At 42.6% G+C, this 15,739-nt stretch overlaps 3 protein-coding genes across 3 annotated transcripts; all 3 read right to left on the bottom strand.

The window, feature by feature from the left end:
* Window positions 1-2,224: 2,224 nt before the first annotated feature.
* LOC128208444 (serine/arginine repetitive matrix protein 2-like) lies at window positions 2,225-4,721 on the bottom strand. The gene is made up of 3 exons (XM_052912008.1): window positions 4,149-4,721; window positions 2,689-4,055; window positions 2,225-2,651 (listed from the first exon to the last, which is right to left on the bottom strand). Exons 1-3 carry the CDS (start codon window positions 4,719-4,721, stop codon window positions 2,225-2,227), a joined length of 2,367 nt encoding a protein of 788 aa, XP_052767968.1.
* Window positions 4,718-6,202, bottom strand: LOC128208445 (300 kDa antigen AG231-like). Its single transcript, XM_052912009.1, has 2 exons — window positions 6,066-6,202; window positions 4,718-5,966 (listed from the first exon to the last, which is right to left on the bottom strand). Exons 1-2 carry the CDS (start codon window positions 6,200-6,202, stop codon window positions 4,718-4,720), a joined length of 1,386 nt encoding a protein of 461 aa, XP_052767969.1.
* A 2,151-nt stretch (window positions 6,203-8,353) lies between these two features.
* On the bottom strand, window positions 8,354-14,070 carry LOC128208980 (cytochrome P450 2C15-like). The gene is made up of 6 exons (XM_052912758.1): window positions 13,651-14,070; window positions 11,163-11,448; window positions 10,618-10,847; window positions 9,789-10,008; window positions 9,216-9,436; window positions 8,354-8,744 (listed from the first exon to the last, which is right to left on the bottom strand). Exons 1-6 carry the CDS (start codon window positions 13,994-13,996, stop codon window positions 8,557-8,559), a joined length of 1,491 nt encoding a protein of 496 aa, XP_052768718.1. The 5' UTR covers window positions 13,997-14,070; the 3' UTR covers window positions 8,354-8,556.
* Between the last annotated feature and the right edge of the window lie 1,669 nt (window positions 14,071-15,739).

Genomic DNA, 15,739 nt, shown 5'->3' on the forward strand with positions numbered 1-15,739 from the left:
CTAGCAAGTCTTTTCAGTATTTGATTCACCCGGGGAAGATTAAAATGAAAATTATCCCATAGTTATTTAACATTTAAAGCTGAGTATTTACCACTTTTTATCATTTCCTGATCGTAAACTTCCAGTTCCTGCTTTATCCAATCCCAATTTGCTTTCTAAATGAGGTACAGTTCGTTGTTTCTGAAAAACTACAGAAACAAGAACAGTATTCGAAAGTTTAAACATACACCCCATTTAATGGCACAGAGTTAACGCCAAATAAATAGAACATAAAAAGCAAACAACCGAAGTGTTGACTTGTTTCTGTAGTTTTTCACATAAATAACGAATTTTGGCAATGTCATGATCACTTATGCCTAATAAAATTCAGGATTCGATTCCAAAATTAATGACTTTATCAATATTAGGTTTGATGTCGTTAATAAGGATTTCATATTCATTCTTTTTCTCTACAATTGATCGGCAGTTTACTACTAGAAAGTTGACTGATTTTTTTTTATTTTATTCTTATGTTTTGTGAGAGGCTGCTTAGTTGTAGAGTTTTGTTGTTTGGATTTTGGAGATGAAGTTTGCACCTGAGAAAACGACATGTTGTCATTGTTGGATGCATTTCATGTTTCATATAAAGAATCGAGACAGAGTATTAAAATTGTTTTCACATGCAAGGCATTTCCAGACACCAGCTTTACTGGAGCTTTCTCTAAAGACCACGAACACGAAACGCCAGCTCCACCACTTAACGATGGTGCAAAGAAACGAGCTGTCGATAGTTCCGTGGTGCAGCTTTACTTCTACATACATGACTATGATTTATTTATTTTTTGAAAAAAATATTAAGCGGACATAGTTCGAAAATCGGATAATGTGCACAGTGTGGTGCCAGGAGCCTTTTTCCCGTATCGGACTTGTGCATATTTTGAGATCTGCTAGCATTTCAAGTCCACTTCGTTCCTTACACATATCGTAAGAACATTCTGTTATGTATAATACTTACGACATAAACAAACAAAACTAATAAGTACAAAAGGAAATAATGCACATTTATAAAAAGTTTTTAATGAACACAAAATAAAGTTGGCTATGTTTATCATACATTGCTATGCTTGTTATGCCTACCATTTGCGAAAACAATACTCGATGCGAACAACAATTACCATAACCAAAGCTGAAACCAGTCCGAAAACAGGAGTCTTGATGCCATAAAATTTACCATAAAACTAACTCTTTCATAACCTAGGTCATCGAAGCAACGTCTGATGTGTCGGAATGTTTGGGATAGGGCGGGTTTGAGGTAGCAGCACTTAATATTATGTTTAAAACTTGTTGAAATCGTGACTGTCCGATATCTGCTGCTGTCGAGATCTACTGTTGTTTAATCAGGATTTGGATATTAGCGGTATCAACGCTTTGTAATATTGATTGTTAATAGAAATGGATGTTTTGCTAAACTTCAGATACAACAATAGTTCTATAATGGTAGCCTATATTAACAAGTAACTACCTGCATCGGACATCCAACAAAACGAAGCTTCATGAATAGGGAGTTTAGTGATATTATCAAATCTTTGAATATGCTCTTATAATATAATCATACTTTCTTTAATCAAAATAGATTAGTTTAAAACCTGTTTTGTTTAAATACTACAGTTGAAACAAAGACAACTTTATGCAACGATTCAGCCTAAACGAAAAAATGAAAGTTATATATTTAATACATATGTCACAGAAACCATGTATACTTTTATAAGCGTACTTATTATACTCCACATCATGGTGATGGGGGTTATATAGGAATCCCCTGTCCAGTTCGTTGACCGTCTCAGTTGGATATCGGTACACGCCTACATTTCTCCATTACTCCTCGAGCTTCATACACGTAACGATTGTGTTGAGGAAAAGTGCATTGCAAAAGAATTGATATTTTATGTAAGGTATTTTTTGAGTTATTGCCCTTTGATTATTATTATTATACTTGTTTTGTTTTTTTCATCTCTGAATAACTCCATTTGTTTTTGAAGTAACAACTTCATGCAAATATTGACATGATTGAAGTGAAATGCTGTGCGAAAGAAACATTATTTTGTGTATGGTATTGGACAAGTCTACTTTTCTCTATAGCTCCATTTGATTTTGATGCATTGACTTCAACTGTACAAAAGCAACACCATAAGGACCATAAACTAATTGATAACATCTCACTGATAAAGGGCATTCGAGGAGCATATCACTCCCAGCGATTATTATTCGTCTCGTTGAGCGTCTGTTGATTGGTGGTGCTGTGCGTCTGTTGACTGGTGGTGCTGTGTGCCTCGTTGAGCGTCTGTTGACTGGCGGTGATGTGCGCCTCGTTGAGCGTCTCTTGACTGGCGGTGATGTGTGCCTCGTTGAGCGTCTGTTGACTGGTGGTGTAGTGCGTCTCGTTGATCGTCTGTTGACTGGCGGTGATGTCCGTCTCGTTGAGCGTCTCTTGACTGGCGGTGATGTGCGTCTCGTTGAACGTCTGTAGACTGGTGGTGATGTGCGTCTCGTTGAGCGTCTGTTGACTGGTGGTGCTGTGCGTCTCGTTGAGCATCTGTTGACTGGTGGTGATGTGCGTCTCGTTGAGCGTCTGTTGACTGGCGGTGATGTGCGTCTCGTTGAGAGTATGTTGACTGGTGGTGATGTGCGTTTCGGTGAGAGTATGTTGACTGGCGGTGATCGTTGACTGGCGGTGATGGATCGTTGACTGGCGGTGATGTGCGTCTCGTTGAGCGTCTGTTGACTGGCGGTGCTGTGTGCCTCGTTGAGCGTCTGTTGACTGGCGGTGATGTGTGCCTCGTTGAGAGTGTGTTGACTGGCGGTGATGTGCGTCTTGCTGAGCGTCTGTTGACTGGTGGTGGTGTGCGTCTCGTTAAACGTCTGTTGACTGGTGGTGATGTGCGTCTCGTTGAGCGTCTGTTGACTGGCGGTGATGTGCGTCTCGTTGAGAGTATGTTGACTGGCGGTGATGTGCGTCTCGTTGAGCGTCTGTTGACTGGCGGTGATGTGCGTTTCGATGAGAGTATGTTGACTGGCGGTGACTGTTGACTGGCGGTAATGTGCGTCTCGTTGAGCGTCTGTTGACTGGCGGTGATGTGTGCCTCGTTGAGCGTTTGTTGACTGGTGGTGTAGTGCGTCTCGTTGAGCGTCTGTTGACTGGTGGTGCTGTGCGTCTCGCTGAGCGTCTGTTGACTGGTGGTGCTGTGTGCCTCGTTGAGCGTCTGTTGACTGGCGGTGGTATGCGTCTCGTTGGGCGTCTGTTGACTGGCGGTGATGTGCGTCTCGTTGAGCGTCTGTTGACTGGTGGTGATGTGCGTCTCGTTGAGCGTCTGTTGACTGGTGGTGATGTGCGTCTCGTTGAGCGTCTGTTGACTGGTGGTGGTGTGCGTCTCGTTGAACCTATGTTGACTGGCGGTGATGTGTGTCTCGTTGAGCGTATGTTGACTGGCGGTGATGTGCGTCTCGTTGAGCGTCTGTTGACTGGCGGTGATGTGCGCCTCGTTGAGCGTCTGTTGACTGGCGGTGATGTGTGCCTCGTTGAGCGTTTGTTGACTGGTGGTGTAGTGCGTCTCGTTGAGCGTCTGTTGACTGGTGGTGCTGTGCGTCTCGCTGAGCGTCTGTTGACTGGTGGTGCTGTGTGCCTCGTTGAGCGTCTGTTGACTGGCGGTGGTATGCGTCTCGTTGGGCGTCTGTTGACTGGCGGTGATGTGCGTCTCGTTGAGCGTCTGTTGACTGGTGGTGATGTGCGTCTCGTTGAGCGTCTGTTGACTGGTGGTGATGTGCGTCTCGTTGAGCGTCTGTTGACTGGTGGTGGTGTGCGTCTCGTTGAACCTATGTTGACTGGCGGTGATGTGTGTCTCGTTGAGCGTATGTTGACTGGCGGTGATGTGCGTCTCGTTGAGCGTCTCTTGACTGGCGGTGCTGTGTGCCTCGTTGAGCGTCTGTTGACTGGCGGTGGTGTGCGTCTCGTTGGGCGTCTGTTGACTGGCGGTGATGTGCGTCTCGTTGAGCGTCTGTTGACTGGCGGTGATGTGAGTCTAGTTGAGCGTGTGTTGACTGGTGGTGATGTGCGTCTCGTTGAGCGTCTGTTGACTGGTGGGTGCTGTGCGTCTCGTTGAGCGTCTGTTGACTGGTGGTGCTGTGCGTCTCGTTGAGCGTCTGTTGACTGGTGGTGATGTGCGTCTCGTTGAGCGTCTGTTGACTGGCGGTGATGTGCGTCTCGTTGAGAGTATGTTGACTGGCGGTAATGTGCGTCTCGTTGAACGTCTGTAGACTGGTGGTGATGTGCGTCTCGTTGAGCGTCTGTTGACTGGTGGTGCTGTGCGTCTCGTTGGGCGTCTGTTGACTGGTGGTGATGTGCGTCTCGTTGAGCGTCTGTTGACTGGCGGTGATGTGCGTCTCGTTGAGTGTATGTTGACTGGTAGTGATGTGCGTTTCGGTGAGAGTATGTTGACTGGCGGTGATTTTTGACTGGCGGTGATGTGCGTCTCGTTAAGCGTCTGTTGACTGGCGGTGCTGTGTGCCTCGTTGAGCGTCTGTTGACTGGCGGTGATGTGCGTCTCGTTGAGAGTATGTTGACTGGATGTGCGTCTCGTTGAGCGTCTGTTGACTGGTGGTGATGTGCGTCTCATTGAACGTCTGTTGACTGGTGGTGATGTGCGTCTCGTTGAGCGTCTGTTGACTGGCGGTGATATGCATCTCATGGAGAGTATGTTGACTGGCGGTGATGTGCGTCTCGTTGAGCGTCTGTTGACTGGCGGTAATGTGCGTTTCGTTGAGAGTATGTTGACTGGCGGTGATTGTTGACGGGCGGTGATGTGCGTCTCGTTGAGCGACTGTTGACTGGTGGTGATGTGCGTCTTGTTGAGCGACTGTTGGCTGGCGGTGATGTGCGTCTCGTTGAGCGTCTGTTGACTGGTGGTGATGTGCGTATCGTTGAGCGTCTGTTGACTGGCGGTGACGTGCGTCTCGTTAAGCGACTGTTGATTGGCGGTGATGTGGGTCTCGTTGAGCGTCTGTTGACTGTTGACTGGCGGTGATGTGCGTCTCGTTGAGCGTCTGTTGACTGGTTGTGATGTACGTCTCGTTGAGCGACTGTTGACTGGTGGTGATGTACGTCTCGTTGAGCGTCTGTTGACTGGTGGTGGTGTGCGTCTCGTTGTTGACTGGTGGTGGTGTGCGTCTCGTTGAGCGTCTGTTGACTGGTGGTGGTGTGCGTCTCGTTGAGCGTCTGTTGACTGGTGGTGGTGTGCGTCTCGTTGAGCTCTGTTGACTGGTAGTGGTGTGCGTCTCGTTGAGCGTCTGTTGACTGGTGGTGGTGTGCGTCTCGTTGAGCGTCTGTTGACTGGTGGTGGTGTGCGTCTCGTTGAGCGTCTGGTGACTGGTAGTGGTGTGCGTCTAGTTGTTGACTGGTGGTGATGTACGTCTCGTTGAGCGTCTGTTGACTGGTGGTGGTGTGCGTCTCGTTGAGCGTCTGTTGACTGGTGGTGGTGTGCGTCTCGTTGAGCGTCTGTTGACTGGTGGTGATGTGCGTCTCGTTGAGAGTATGTTGACTGGTTGTGGTGTGCGTCTCGTTGAACGTCTGTTGACTGGTGGTGGTGTGCGTCTCGTTGAGCGTCTGTTGACTGGTGGTGATGTGCTTCTCGTTGAGCGTCTGTTGACTGGTGGTGGTGTGCGTCTCGTTGAGCGTCTGTTGACTGGTGGTGGTGTGCGTCTCGTTGAGCGTCTGTTGACTGGCGGTGATGTGCGTCTCGTTGAGCGTCTGTTGACTGGCGGTGCTGTGTGTCTCGTTGAGCGTCTGTTGACTGGCGTTGCTGTGCGTCTCGTTGAGCGTCTGTTGACTGGTGGTGGTGTGCGTCTCGTTGAGCGTCTGTTGACTGGTGGTGGTGTGCGTCTCGTTGAGCGTCTGTTGACTGGTGGTGGTGAGCGTCTCGTTGAGCGTCTGTTGACTGGTGGTGGTGTGCGTCTCGTTGAGCGTCTATTGACTGGTGGTGATGTGCGTCTCGTTGAGAGTATGTTGACTGGTGGTGATGTGCGTCTCGTTGAACGTCTGTTGACTGGTGGTGATGTGCGTCGCGTTGAGAGTATGTTGACTGGTGGTGCTGTGCGTCTCGTTGAGCGTCTGTTGACTGGTGGTGATGTGCGTCTCGTTGAGCGTCTGTTGACTGGTGGTGTTGTGCGTCATGCTGAGAGACAGTTGACTGGTGGTGATGTGCGTCTCGTTAAGCGTCTGTTGACTGGTAGTGATGTGCGTCTCGTTGAGCGTCTGTTGACTGGTGGTGGTGTGCGTCTCGTTGTGAGTATGTTGACTGGTGGTGGTGTGCGTCTCGTTGAGCGTCTGTTGACTGGTGGTGGTGTGCGTCTCGTTGAGAGTATGTTGACTGGTGGTGATGTTCGTCTCGTTGAGCGTCTGTTGACTGGCGGTGATGTGCGTCTCGTTGAGCGTCTGTTGACGGGTGGTGCTGTGCGTCTCGTTGAACGTCTGTTGACTGGTGGTGGTGTGCGTCTCGTTGAGCGTCTGTTGACTGGTGGTGGTGTGCGTCTCGTTGAGCGTCTGTTGACTGGTGGTGATGTGCGTCTCGTTGAGAGTATGTTGACTGGTTGTGGTGTGCGTCTCGTTGAACGTCTGTTGACTGGTGGTGGTGTGCGTCTCGTTGAGCGTCTGTTGACTGGTGGTGATGTGCTTCTCGCTGAGCGTCTGTTGACTGGTGGTGGTGTGCGTCTCGTTGAGCGTCTGTTGACTGGTGGTGGTGTGCGTCTCGTTGAGCGTCTGTTGACTGGCGGTGATGTGCGTCTCGTTGAGCGTCTGTTGACTGGCGGTGCTGTGTGTCTCGTTGAGCGTCTGTTGACTGGCGTTGCTGTGCGTCTCGTTGAGCGTCTGTTGACTGGTGGTGGTGTGCGTCTCGTTGAGCGTCTGTTGACTGGTGGTGGTGTGCGTCTCGTTGAGCGTCTGTTGACTGGTGGTGGTGAGCGTCTCGTTGAGCGTCTGTTGACTGGTGGTGGTGTGCGTCTCGTTGAGCGTCTATTGACTGGTGGTGATGTGCGTCTCGTTGAGAGTATGTTGACTGGTGGTGATGTGCATCTCGTTGAACGTCTGTTGACTGGTGGTGATGTGCGTCGCGTTGAGAGTATGTTGACTGGTGGTGCTGTGCGTCTCGTTGAGCGTCTGTTGACTGGTGGTGATGTGCGTCTCATTGAGCGTCTGTTGACTGGTGGTGTTGTGCGTCATGCTGAGAGACAGTTGACTGGTGGTGATGTGCGTCTCGTTAAGCGTCTGTTGACTGGCGGTGGTGTGCGTCTCGTTGGGCGTCTGTTGACTGGCGGTGATGTGCGTCTCGTTGTGAGTATGTTGACTGGTGGTGGTGTGCGTCTCGTTGAGCGTCTGTTGACAGGTGGTGGTGTGCGTCTCGTTGAGAGTATGTTGACTGGTGGTGATGTTCGTCTCGTTGAGCGTCTGTTGACTGGCGGTGATGTGCGTCTCGTTGAGCGTCTGTTGACGGGTGGTGCTGTGCGTCTCGTTGAACGTCTGTTGACTGGCGGTGCTGTGCGTCTCGTTGAGCGTCTGTTGACTGGTGGTGATGTACGTCTCGTTGAGCGTCTGTTGACTGGTGGTGATGTGCGTCTTGTTGAGCGTCTGTTGACTGGTGGTGATGTGCGTCTCGTTGAGCGTCTGTTGACTGGTGGTGGTGTGCGTCTCGTTGAACCTATGTTGACGGGCGGTGATGTGTGTCTCGTTGAGCGTTTCTTGACTGGTGGTGATGTGCGTCTCGTTGAGAGTCTGTTGACTGGCGGTGATGTGCGTCTCGTTGAGCGTCTGTTGACTGGTGGTGATGTGCGTCTCGTTGAGCGTCTGTTGACTGGCGGTGATGTGCGTCTCATTGAGAGTCTGCTGACTGGCGGTGATGTGCGTCTCGTTGAGCGTCTGTTGACGGGTGGTGCTGTGCGTCTCGTTGAGCGTCTGTTGACTGGCGGTGATGTGCGTCCCGTTGAGCGTCTGTTGACGGGTGGTGCTGTGCGTCTCGTTGAGCGTCTGTTGACGGGCGGTGATGTGCGTCTCGTTGAGCGTCTGTTGACTGGCGGTGATGTGCGTCTCATTGAGAGTCTGTTGACTGGCGGTGATGTGCGTCTCGTTGAGCGTCTGTTGACTGGCGCTAACACATAAACGGTACCTTTTTCATGAATATCATTGTATTTGTCGTTTATGTGTCACATGTCTTAACGTAAAGGGATAAGATAGCGGTATCATAGCAAGAGCTTCATAACCCAGAAAATAAATAACATCAAATAACTTGCAAACATCGATACCGATGTCAAGGACAAACAAAGCAACATCATACCATCTTTAAAGACATTTTATTACATAAACAATAACTTGACATATAGTAAATGAAGTAAAAACTAAGTTTAGGAAACTGTCATAATCATGCAAATTACTAGTATACTACATAGACATATAGTAAATGATATAAAAACTGAGTTTAGAAAATTGTCACAATCATGTAAATTATTAGTGTACTACATAGTGTGGAAACATTTTCCCTAAAGTCGAGCTTTTGCAACGATCTTGTATGGCTTAGGGCAATGGGCTGATCCAAACTGTCCGTCTGTTGCAGCGAACGAGATTTCAGTTCCCGGAGGACTTTCGAACTTAAAGTTCTGGACCAGAGCGCTGAGAAACAGAAACATTTCCATTCGTGCAAGAGATTCTCCAACGCAGCTGCGCTTTCCTGAAAAATATTTATTTTGTAATGTTGATCATATTTAGTTGTTTATCTATTGGGCCTTGAACCGAAATTGTGCCATTTCCACTGTGTTATTAACGTAAATGTCACAATGAATACACAGAACAAATTTTACATCTTACTTTGTTGACTAACGTTGTACAAGTAAGGTAAGGTATTTCCAAAGCAATTTGTAATGATACTGTTTCTCTGTTACTATAATAAACATTCAGCGTCTTAAATATGGTTATATATATTGAGAATAACACACGGTTCGATAATTTTATTTTAATTATAAACTTAGCTCTTCCATAGATCAACTGCCTGTTTCATTTACAAAGAAATGGTAACAGTATTCCAACGGTAATTAGAAACACGGGCAGATTTTCAATGAAACTCAATTGCTTCCTTAGGAATTTAATAAGCAGTTATAAGCTACTTTTTGTAAACAATATATGTAATTATATATACACATACCGATCATAAAGGCCATGAATTCGTCCCTTCTTACAATGTTGCCACTGTCATCCAGGAACCTTTCTGGCCGAAAGGTCTCAGGATCTCCCCATATTTTAGGGTCTGAATGAACAGAAGACAGATCCGGTATGACCAAAGTATTGGCCGGGATGGTGTATCCTCTAAACACCACGTCTACTGGCGTCGAATGGAACCCGCCCACGATGGCAAGGTCACAAAATCTATTGAAAACAGAAGAAAGGATGATAACATTGTTACTGGAGATTTCAAAAATCTTTAATATTAGATGTTTATTTTATCTTAATCTTGTTAAATCTCTGTCATATTTAATGAGAAAGATCATCATAAAATGTGAACAAAAGTCACTTCCTACATATGTGATTTTTTTAACTATGGTTGAAAGCGTTACGTCGAACACTATTTTTAGGTATTTCATTTATTATTTATCATTGTAGCATGGTATACACATGTTAAATAATAACTCGAAATTATCAGTTTATTAAACACATTTTATAATGCCAACGAACAATCTTTTATAAAGCCAGAGGCAAACCTCTATTTTCCGGTATATACCTGAGGATCTCCGTGTAGAAGGCCTCCACGTATGTCAGAACTGTCCTGTCTTTAACCGATGGTAACCTAGAAGTCCCTACATGTGCCTCTATTTCTGAGAACATTCGTTCCTGCATTTCCGGATATTCCACGAGAAACACCAAAGCCCATCGCAATGCAGTGGTACTGGTCTCTGACCCAGCGAAGAACAAATCCGCAATGAGACCCGCCAGAAACTCATCTGTAGACAAGGAACAAATAATTAAACACGTTTTTTTTCATAATGTTTTTTTTTTTATTCCGCTTGTTGGTTGTGTTTTGTCCAATGAAATGATTGCCTTTTTCATTCTGGAAGAGAGATCTTTCTTAAGCACAAACATAACACCAGTGTTTCGGTTAGCGAGGTACCGTTTTAACATTGGCAATGCCCCATAGCAGAGTCAGGTGCATACAATACATCCGCAGTGTTAAAACAACTTCATAGGTTTTTACGAGAGAAAAATTTAAAGCTGCACTCTCACAGATCGAACGTTTTGATAACTTTATTATTTTTGTCTAGGAACGAGCCAATTCATGCGAAAATGCATGTAAACCAGTCATATAAAACTGATGTCAAAACATTCATTTGCAGATTTTATATTCAAGTTCAAAAATTGATGATTAATTTTTATGCATTTTTCTTAAACCGTTAGTAACGGTTTTAGCCATAAAACATTCATTTTGGAGCGGAAATAGGAAAATATGCGATCAGCAGACTTTTATCACTGGTTAGCAGATATTTACACAAAAATTTGCTCATTCCAAGACAAAAAAATAAAAAAACGGTAAATCTGAGAGTGAACATACTCACAATTCATCGTTGTCGATTCACCATTTTCTTCAAATCTTTTAATCTGTTTGATATATGCGCTTGTCAAATCATCGATGCAGTTTTCATCATACGACTCCACGTGTTCCTTGATAATGTTTTCACAGAATTCATATATCTTTTCAGCATTACTGAAGGTTTTGGAGACTCCAAGAAAATCGCCAGGTATTCTCGCTGCCCATGGAAAAAAGTTAGCCACACCCGAACTGGACCTAAAATAGCAATTCAGTCATTGAGTGAGCATATTGGAACACGATTACACATTGATTTTATAAAATATGAAACTAAGGTGTAAAAGAAATCAGACCATAAGACGGCCCAAATGATTTCTAGACGAATAAACGTAATAATTTATTGACGATTTAAGACAGCAGTAACATTATTAGCAAAAAGGCTTATCTTTGTATACGTTTAGTTTTTGTTTTACTTAATTTGAAAAACAAACAACAACAACAAAAACAACAACAGAATAATGGTGTGACATTTCTATGTTCTGACTCCTGCGATCAGAAGTATATTATACAAACCTCATGTTTTCGTCAAGCATTTTGATCATTTCTTTGAATCTTGGATCTGTATATTTGAACGACCCTTTGAACACCAGGGAGAATATAATATTCGACACATGCACGGCGAGTAATTCATGTGGATCAAAAGAACGACCCTCAAAAGTTCCGACTTCTTCAAGGAGATATTTCGTCTCTTCGTGGATTTCCCCCTCAAGAATGCTTTTACCCATGCCGAAGTCCTTTAAAGTACTGAGTGTAAATCGTCTATTCTCCTTCCACGATTCGTTTCTGGCAAAACCAATACCTGAAAGATCAAATAAAATTAATACTTGTTGATAAAACAATTGCATATATATGTACAACAATCTCTTAATAGCTAATAAAGAAACAGAGTAACACTGTATAAAAATCACAGCATCCTCGTTTTTTCACTCATTATTTCAAGTGGCTTAAAATCCATATTCATTAGTAAAGGTGTTTTAATGAATGTGTTGTATGTCTTTGTTTGATTTTTAGCGTTAGGTTTAACGCTTAAAGCTGCACTCTCACACATTGAACGTTTAGACAACTTTTTTTTAATTTTTGTCTTGGATCGAGCCAATTTATGCGAAAATGCATGTCAACCATTCATATAAGACTGCTGACAAAAACTAGTTACATATGTTTCTATTTAAGTTCAACAATTGATGTTTTATGCAGTGTTCTTAAACCTCTAGTAACGCTTTAAGCCATAAAACATTAGTTTTCAAACTAAAATATGAAAATTTGCGAACTAATATTTTTCAGCAGTCTTTTATCACTGGTTTTCAGATATTTACGCCAAAATTTGCTCGTTCCAAGACAAGTTGTCAAAACGTTCAGTCTGTGAGAGTGCAGCTTTAACAAGAAAGACAAGTGTCTGTAAGGGTTTGATATTGCACCAATAAACAAGGCATCCGTTTAAATATTGACTACAGAAGAACTGGGCTGCCAGTGATTTATCAGTGTTTTTTCCATGAAAAACAAGGACATTCATTTCAACTAGATATCGATAACATCAAACATTCTTTAGTATATATACTTATTGCCATAATCGTTCTATACGTGCTCGAGTCTCGGTAAGTCAGGGCCACTACACGCAAGCTCCACCACTTAACGGTGGTGCAAAGAAAACGAGCTATCGATACTTCCGTGGTGCAGCTGTGCGCTGTGTTTGCGTTTACAAATGTGCTAACTTTTCCAAACGGACTAATTATTTCGAAAATCGTATGGGAACACTTTTACTTAGTCGCATAATAACAAAAGCGGCAACATTTGAACTACTAGTATATATATATATATATATACAAGATAGAGACTCAGTTATCAAACTTGATTAAGTCGGTTGATGTGTGCGAGCACAGGCACCTGGATCATTGGTTGTCACTTAAATGTTGTTTATAACCATTTTGGGTACATACAATGAGATAAACAACATATCTGAAGATATTTAGTGTCTTTGATATACAAAAAAGAAACAAGGTATGTAACTCAAACTTACCCGAGTTCACGGTAGAGTCCAGTTTTATGCAAATTTCTCAACCAACATATAAACAATCCATTTCTAAATAAGTGACATGGAAAGAAGAGTCAATTACCTTTAAAATGGTGTGCGATATGTTGGTATAACTATATTGTCTTTAGACAAACAAGCATAATTCAATGTCCAATTCTCGTGTTTTTCTTTAGTCGGAAAAGAGTACAGCAAATTCAGAACTTCAATTTTCCCCGTGTAAACAGTACTAATCACAGTCCTATTGAAGTTATTTTATGCTCCAGTGTACAGATGTAACATACCTTGTTTCTTTTTTGTATATCAAAGAGACTAAATATCTTCAGATGTGTTGTTTATCTCATTGTATGTACCCAAAATGGTTTTAAACAACATTTAAGTGACAAACAATGATCCTGATGCCTGTGTGTGCGAGCCCTTGTTTAATTTTTCAATGCAATACGACATCAAGTAGTTGCCGAGATATTGGCTTTAAAACGCTGAAATGCCAAACCTTCATCAGAATCACGAAGCCAATTACTAATAAACAATAATTTACATTAAAAGTTTATGCAAAATATAGTTGTCGAACGGCTGCGATAATTAATTACGGAAGTTGGATAGTTGGAAATCTCTGTCTAAAGTTTCTTTGCAATACATGTAGTGTTAGCTGAGAGTTTGACTTTAAAAATTGTGATTGCAAACCCATCCTTAAGCATACATTTCAAAATAAAATGAGCTCACTTATAATTGGTTAATTAAGTAAGTTTCGCTGTTGAGAATCGTTGTATAAGGTGACTGGTCTCAATACAATACATAAAAGTGGTTGTCAATGATGAGATATTGACTTATGAGTTAATGGCTAAATATTAAAGAGTTATCTGACTTTATTAATTATGTAGGGCGGATAGTTGTGAACACTTGTGTTGAGTATGTAACCAGTATCCATATTCTTTCGAGTTTAGTCAAGCAAATAACTAAAAATAGTTTACGTACCTTTACCACCCCTCGTAACTTTATCGAGGACATACATGTAGCGCCGGTCTGTAAATAAATCTTGTATCTTAAATCCATCTTTAACGGCGTCATATCCAGAAATTACGACGCTCGGAATACTTCCCATTTGCAAAGAATATATGTCCCCACATTTCTTCCGTAGTTTCTTCAGTGGTTGTCTCATATCCATATCAAGCAAGTGGAAGTGACCAATAACCGGAATCTGAGCCCCTGGAGATGGTGGCAACGGCGGGTCATATTTCCGTTTGTTGAATATAAGTCGATGAATAAGAAAACACACAATTATCGCAAGAACAATTGGAAATAGCGAGACACTTTCAAACATTTTTTAGATGTAATATACATGTATGTGATCTGTTTCGTGGAGCACGCGGTCAAATTTCATCTCTATACAGTTATAGGCATTGCAATTTGACTATGCGGTTATAAGGTGATGTCGTAATTCATTTCAACATCATTTTTTGAATGATTTCTTTGCATTCTAATTATATTGAAGATAAAAAATGTAATTTATAAATGAAAGAAATGCGTTTAAAAGATATACACATGTTTTTGTACTATAAACAGATATGACTCTCTCCACCAATATGACTCTTTATATTGACACCCACGGTATTTTGCGATGTGCCGCAAACCGTCATGAATATTTTCACACCTACATCTCGATCTACAGTTCGACATAAAGAACATAGGAAATGTGTGAAATTCGACCACTGGGACTGAAAAACGAGGTCGACGTAGCGAAAAAGTCGAGATAAAAAAATCGACACAAACAGATTTATTGTATATAGAATAAGAAGGAATGAATTCTGGACCGGAAAAAAGTCGACATACCGGAAAGTCGACTTATCCGACGTCGACACAGCGATGTTGGACTGTATTTTAAATTGGACGCTAAATACAGACGTCCCATCTAGGACATACATTGGTCTCTATATAGTTATGATTTGGACACTTTTCAGAAGAACCAATGCACGAATGTTTGACTTGACAGTTATGAATTGGACACCTCATCATGCCAATACATACATTCAATGGCCCGACTGCATATATGATACAGCTATGAGTTGGATACTTCACAGATGGCTCATAAGACATACATTGGACTCTATACAGTTATGAATCTGACGCTTTACAGACATTATATATTCTAATGGCCAGTCGTGTTTTCTTGAACCGATAGTTAATTCGCCCATGCGGCAAATAATCCTGCTACGAGGAAACTTACCCGTTAGCAAACTATTCGAGTGTAGAATCTTTGGCCGTTTTTTCTAAATAACTCGAGTATTATCGAGGGTAGTTTTCTATTGTTTAAATACTAAATCCTGTGGTATAGCTGGAGTATGCCTTAAGTAATGACATCTTCAGTCATCATTTACATGACCGCAGTCAACAATTTCACGGTTCACTTTACGTTAATAATGTTTGCGTTTGTCAAGGCTAATAACTGCATAGAGATGAATTCCTGCTGAAGCGGTCACAAAATAGAACAATCGTGAAAACACTTAAGTGAAAATGGAAATGTTTACAAAACGGTGGTGAAGGTTAAAAAGATCCTATATATTGAATAGTGAATTTACCTATTTGCACACGAAATTAACCTCTTTTCCAGTGCTTCATGACCCTTTGGAAAAGCATACATGTGATGAATGTTTTTCTTGTTTACTAAACATTTGGAACAAAGTTACGGTTTTCTTTCTTTCTAAAAAAAGCAATCACATGTTAAAAAATAATGATGGTGCAAATAGCTGCAAAAATATTATTTTTAAACCTTGTGGCGATTTTATTTTTAATTGCTCGATGAAACTAGTTAATGTAATGATTAGACTGAACAACTTTTATCACCGCATTGGAACTTTTGATTTAATGTTTTTGTTTGGTTTATGCGGAATAAATTAATCACACATCCAGCAACAATCATTTTAATTTCATTACTTATATATTTTTGCAATTTCTAGACAATATTCTAAAACGTTATTATCCACATCAATGTTATAATCCAAATTGAGAACGTAATAACTGAAATACGCTGGTATTTATATAACTTGAAGTGTCATATATCATGAAA

The sequence above is a fragment of the Mya arenaria genome, chromosome 11, assembly GCF_026914265.1.
Source record: "Mya arenaria isolate MELC-2E11 chromosome 11, ASM2691426v1".
In the NCBI taxonomy this organism is placed as follows: Eukaryota; Metazoa; Mollusca; class Bivalvia; order Myida; family Myidae; genus Mya; species Mya arenaria.